The sequence below is a fragment of the Austrofundulus limnaeus genome, unplaced genomic scaffold (assembly GCF_001266775.1).
Source record: "Austrofundulus limnaeus strain Quisiro unplaced genomic scaffold, Austrofundulus_limnaeus-1.0 Scaffold422, whole genome shotgun sequence".
NCBI lineage: Eukaryota > Metazoa > Chordata > Actinopteri > Cyprinodontiformes > Rivulidae > Austrofundulus > Austrofundulus limnaeus.
Genome location: NW_013952824.1, coordinates 474,246 through 480,661, shown reverse-complemented (window position 1 = coordinate 480,661; position 6,416 = coordinate 474,246). Strand labels below are relative to the sequence as shown.

Genomic DNA, 6,416 nt, shown 5'->3' with positions numbered 1-6,416 from the left:
CTTTATTATGGTATAGTATTTAAATGTATGCCTGAGAAACACATAATATTGGCCCTTTAAGTTCTGCTGAGAATCGGCTGGTAACGTTATTGATTCCTTTCTTTTGCTCCAGACAACTTGTTATCAAAGCTAACTTTAGCACTGAACAACAACCAGATGTAAACATACGGCAAGCCAGGAGTGACAAAATATAGAAACGCACTTCAGCCATGAGGAAGAATCGATCTCATGTCCTGTGAATCGATTTTCCCAAAATTAAAGGAAATCGATCCAAGATCAATTAAATAGATGTTTTTACCCAGCCCTAGTGGGCATTATTGAGAGTGGACCGTCTGCAGCAGCTTTAACTGTTCTGTGGAAAAAAAATAAATAAAAATTAAAAGCTATTGTGTTTTTACTGTCCGGTAGTCAGACTTTATTTTCTATTTATTGTCGCGGTGCTGTTTATAGGCGCAGTGTAATCAATGGGCGGCCAATTTATCCAAAATCTCCTGGTATATCTGCTCGGCTTCATCCAGCTCTCGTCTCCTTCACCTCTTGAAAAGAAGTGTTTGCAAAGGTCTGCCTTTCCTGAGATCGACAAAAAGGTTTGCACCTCCAGGTTAGACCACTGTTTTATCACTGATTTCACTAGGTCGTTGTATCTTGTAATCAGATTCTAAAACAAAACCTGCTGATGTAGAATCATAAGCGTGCAATACTCGATTATACCCGCTTAGAACCACAGGAGAGGTGGTTCTGGAAGTGTGCACAGTTGTGCGTGGTCAGAACTGAACGGAGACACATTTGACCCCTGAGGTCCAGCTCACCATCTCACGCTCCTCCTCCAGGATGATGGGCTCCCTCGTCCTCTCCCACAGACGCAGAGACTTGTCATGAGAAGACGACACCAGGTGGTCTCCGTTTGGGCTGATGGCCATACACCAGACCTCCCGATGGTGACCCTTTGGTCCAGAGAGGYCAGCGGGACACAGAGAGAAAAATATCAGAGTGAGTTCAAAAACATAAACTACCTGATGTTTCGAAGTCCTTCATCAGATTTTTATCAGCAGTAAAGAAGCTCCAGGTGTTACTTTAATTACAGAAACAAAATAAAAAGAGATAAATTTGGTGCAAGCTTTCAGAAAACTGAGTAAATCAACACAATGTAGGATTTCCACTTTCCACACGTCAAAACAGAACCAAGTTATCATCAGGAAATAGTTCAGTGAATAAACATAATCTGCATTATTTTGCAGACTCTGTCTGGTTTGCAGTTAACAGAGGAGCCCCATAAATCCTGAAAAAAATGTTTGACCCTGAACATAAAAAAGAAAGAGAAGAGTGTCACCTCGAGTGTCTGTATGTGCTCAAACTTATCAGCATCCCACTGCTTGATCTTGCGGTCCTTCCCCGCCGTGAAGAACAGATGGGTTTTGGGGACAAACTGGAGGAACATGACGCTAAAAGGAGGAAAGAGACGAGAAAGTCAAGACAAGCAAAGTGATAGAGTAATTCAAAGATCACAAAGAGGTGTGTGTGTTGGGTGGTACCTGTCATCGTGCGCYAACAACGATCTGTGACAGTCACCAAAATCCAAACCCCAGATCTTCACGTTTCTGTCGGCGGAACCGGTGACGATCAGAGCGCTGTCCTGTTCACAGAAAACACACGGTGGAGTTAAAGAGGACACACACACACGTTTGTTCTTTTGTCCTCATGGGGACTTTGCATTGACTTCCATTCATTTCCCGGCCTTTTCTATAGCCTACCCCTGACCCTTACCCTAAACCCAACCACCCCAGAACATACCTGATCCAGAACCTAAACTTTTTTAAAAACTGAAGGAGTAGAAAGTACAGATAATTGTGTGAAACTGTAAGGAGTAAAAGTTAAAAGTACTCTGAAAATAATTACTCAATAAAGTACAGATAACCAAAATGTCTACTTAACTACAGTAACAAAGTATTTGTAATTAGTTACTTTACAACTCTTGTTTTTATGACAGTGAACAATAAAGATGTGGTTCTGATGTCTGGTGTGTGTGAGTATACACATGTTTTTGCTACTTGTGGGGACAATTTTTGATAATTTTCCCAGTATACACGGCTTGGTGAGGACCCACTCTTCCTAATGGGGACAACAGCCTGATTCCCATCAGGAGAAATATCGTTGCAGAGGTGCCAACCTGGAGCCATCCCAAATCATAATGATTGTCTCAGAGCATGTGCGTCACGTGGCGTGCGTTAGTTTTTGGCAGTTTGTGCGCATTATAAAAAAATATGGAATTTATATCTTTAAACTTCAAAGTATTCATACAAACCTACTTATTTCTAGATGGAGAGATTATAAGTAAACAAGTGATAAAACAGAGTTTATAAAATGGGTGCTTTATGAACATAACTTTGCTAAACAGTACAAACATCTATCCTATTATTGGGCCTCCTTTAATCATTCACCCTTCTATAATCAGACTCAACAGATGAAGATGAATTTGTAGTCACAGGGAATTCCGTATGTTGCGGGTGTTTCGGAGAAACTGAGATGTTTATTTTCTAAACATGATGTCCCGGTGGCTTTCAAACCCCAAAACACYTTACGGCAAAGGCTGGTTCACCCCAAAGATGCGGTGCCCCGGCACAAACAGAGCAATGTTGTATATGCTGTTAAGTGCCAGGAGGACTGCGACCAGTTATACATCGGGGAAACAAAGCAYCCACTGTTCAAAAGAATGTCCCAACACAGAAGAGCTACGTCTAATGGCCAGAACTCTGCAGTTTTCACTCATTTACAGGCCAGCGGTCACTCTTTCAGAGATGAGGATGTTCTCATTCTTGATAGAGAGGAACGTTGGTTTGAGAGAGGAGTAAAAGAAGCCATTTTTGTAAAGAAAGATCGTCCATCATTAAACAGAGGTGGAGGCCTCCGTTTGCAGTTGTCCCACTCCTACAGCGCGGCTATTGCCAGTATCACTCCACCACCTGTTAACAAAAGGTGTTAATTAGGTGTGAACGATAGCCATGTGATGTGAGTATCAGTCACATGGAGGCAGTGCTTAAAAGCCTAAATTTTGCCTGAAACTCTCAGACTGAAGAAGTCTCTTGGAGGAGAGACGAAACGTTTCATTAGAGAAGAACCCGTCCAGAAGACCTATACAATTTTTTTTCTTTTTGATTTTTTACCTGGATTACTGAGATGCATCAGGTCACAGGCAATTATTGTTACAATATTTAAACTGAATAAGGAGGAAACTATATTTGTCTTTTAAAATAATAACAGATTAAGCAGAATAGTCTTTTCCACTACTGAGTCCGGCTCCTCTCGACTCAATTCGGCTGGTTCGGAGCGGTAACATCTTTTAAAAGTAGCTGCTGTTTATCGTTGCTCATTCTGTGCTAAAGCTAACTGTTGACATAAAACGTCTGATATATAGTCTGTAAATAATACTCATATCCTGCTACAGCAAACCTTTGCTTTTAAATGCAGTAAAACAAAACCAAAATGATTTTCTAATAAATGAAATTACAGTTACTGCACARTTTATGCCTAGGAGTGTGAGTAAATTTCCCCGTTCATAAGTCAAATCCACGCAATTGCCGCACAGACCAGTCCGGCTTTAAGCCTCCCCGAGTCATTCATAAGACCACAGGTGAAACCGGCAGCGCAGATCCAAAAGAGGTGTGGAGCAGAACTCAGCTGGGCTGAACTGGACCGTATTTATTGTGGGACAGATGCCTGCTGCCTTGTTTCAAACAAAACAACTGAATTAGCTCACTTTAGTTATTCTGTGACGGTTAAATATTTTTGAACAAATTATAGAAAGTCGCTGTTTCGTGTCATTTTTAATATTCCCTCCGTAAATTCTGTCGATTAATCCTCCGCGGTTCACTGGCTGCTGCGTCGTACCAAAACAAACAAACAAACAAACAAAAAAACACACACACTGCACCGCACTGACGTCTTCCTATCAAGCGTGCACACAAACACACACACAGCTCCTCCGCTGCTCACCACGGTTAAAATTAATTACTAATTATAATAAATGTAAAGCTGGGGTGTTGTTTTTAGCCTCGATCGCTAACTAGCGATAGATGCTAGCTGCTAACTAGTTAGCATTGAAACGAACACGCACAAAGACACATCGGTACAAACTTTATAAATAAAAGGTAGAGTTTCACAAGCGAGACATGTGTCCCGTAAATTTTGTTCAATATCTCACTAAATGCCTAAAGCACTCACCGTCTGCAGATGAAGTTTGTGAAGAGTCCAGTCTAGAGTTAGCAGCAGCTAACTAACTATCGGGGGCTGTAAAGAGAGATCCCCTCCATTTACCCAAAGCAGCTCTAGTCCCACTGCTTTGAGACACTCCGGCTGTTGTTGTGGTCCTTCACTGCTCTGAAAACRGGCTCAATAAATTTTTAGCTTTTCCCAGCGCGCCGCGACTGCTACACGCTTCGGCACCMCKACGCCCCWAACAGTGCCGGGCAGCCTCAGTACTACCTCGAGAGGAGGTCTGAGTGGGCCGAAGGCGGGCGGGAGTTACAGGGTGCGGAGTGGGGTGGAGCCAAACCGAACCACGTAGGTGGAAAAATACTGCTGCAGCGGGAGGGGTTCCCAGGAGCTTGGCGCAAGGCCAGATCGTAATAAATGTCTAGTACYCKGTAATGGTTCAGAGCGGGTCTCAATATCGTAATGATTACGGTGAGATCGTAATGGTTGGCACCTCTGTCGTTGTTGCATCAYGGATTAGGTTAGGACTAATGTGTGAATTGAATTTAGGTAAGAAGTCATTACTCCTATTTATTTTTGACTTGTTTTCATTCTGSCTTATTGCTGTTAAAAAAAAGAAACTATCCAGATTCAATAGTAGTTGGATGAGCGGTATATATCATTATGATACTCTATTAGTTAATATTAGTTGGCAGGATATAGTAGACATACAGTATGTAGCCTAGCARGACAATGTTTGTGTATGTATTTATTAGTGCTGGGCAGAAGATTAAATGTTTTTTATCTTGATTAATCTCAAGTTACTTTTGTGATTAATCTCGATTAATTAATTCGCCTGCTRCTGTGACCCTGTAACAGAATCACAGGTTCACAAATACATACTCATTTTCCTACTTTATGGACACACACACACAAACCTATACTTGCCTTACTTGGGACCAATGTTCACAAAAATCATTGTAAAGTCAATTCTCTGCTTGACCTGCCTGAAACCACTGCTCAGGTAGATCCAAAAGTGTACTGGAACCAAAAATGGAGACCCATTTGGTCAACCCTGAGTTTATGAGAACCACTATAGGCACACCCATGAAAAAGGAGCTCAATAGATGCTGTGGCAAACTGACCCTAAAACACACCTTATAAATACCTATATACCTATACCTGTAAATACCTTATATATACATATATAAATACCATGATACATTATGCTACAATTCTGTGGTACACAAGGTCGACAGATGCTGGAAACCACATGCATAAATTGGCTTGGACCCTGGTCATAACTGCTTTGCAGTTCTAGTTATTTTTGTGTTGTGTTCATTGTTTCACAAGCTATTTTGCTAACAGATAGACGCAGAAACAGTTACACAACTGACCGTCTTTCGTGGCAGCAGGCGATAATGAATATTGTTCAAGTGAARGTTTTACAACTTGACAGGACTTACATGTGAGATGTCCAAGCAAAGTACAGGCAGCTTGTGTCCGTAAAGAGACAGGAAAAACTGCAGCAGCAACAAGAAGAGTCAGGATTCAAACATCAATATATCAACCACATTTTTACTGTATTATTTGTGTGTATGTGTTAGACCCGCATACCTTGAGTGTGTCTGTGTAAAAGACCTTGACCGTACAGTCCAACAGAGAGACYGCCAGAAGTCTGTGGTCAGGAGAAAACTTCACACACAGAACATCCTCCTCTAGCTGCAGAGTGCGAGTGTGTTTCACCGTCAGACGCCTGCATCACAGAAACAAAACATTGTGTCACTGTCACAAATACACAACAACACACACACATATACACACACCAGGTTGCATTTAGAGCTGACAACACACAGAAAACACTGGAAGGAATTTTAATTTATTGACCCCTACACATCGATTAACAAATGCTTCATGATTTTGTTGGGTTTATGCTTAGTTTGATTCAATTTGATCTTTTACAAATGACTGTTAGTCTATAACTTTAGGCCTTAATGATTTGTAAATGTTCTTGTTGCTTTGTAGACAATTGATGCAGGATGGTATTTATGTACCGTATTTTTCGGACCATAAGCTGCGACTTTTTTCCTGAACTTTGAACCATGCGGCTTATAGTCCGGTGCGGCTTACACACCGAAAAATACGGTACTCTTATTGGTGTAAATGATTTTAAACAACCCACTATTTTTCATAAAGCCAATTAAGTTAAAGAAAACATTGTCTTTGTG

General features: G+C 41.2%; 1 protein-coding gene across 1 annotated transcript in view; it reads right to left on the bottom strand.

Moving 5' to 3' along the window:
- The window catches only part of wdr3 (WD repeat domain 3), a gene marked incomplete in the record, with an annotated part of 27,692 nt that overhangs the window by 8,734 nt on the left and 12,542 nt on the right, over positions 1-6,416 (bottom strand). The window contains 5 exon segments of the mRNA XM_014024441.1: positions 810-944; positions 1,331-1,442; positions 1,533-1,633; positions 5,655-5,711; positions 5,806-5,944. Of these exon segments, the coding sequence (XP_013879895.1) occupies positions 810-944; positions 1,331-1,442; positions 1,533-1,633; positions 5,655-5,711; positions 5,806-5,944 (544 nt within the window).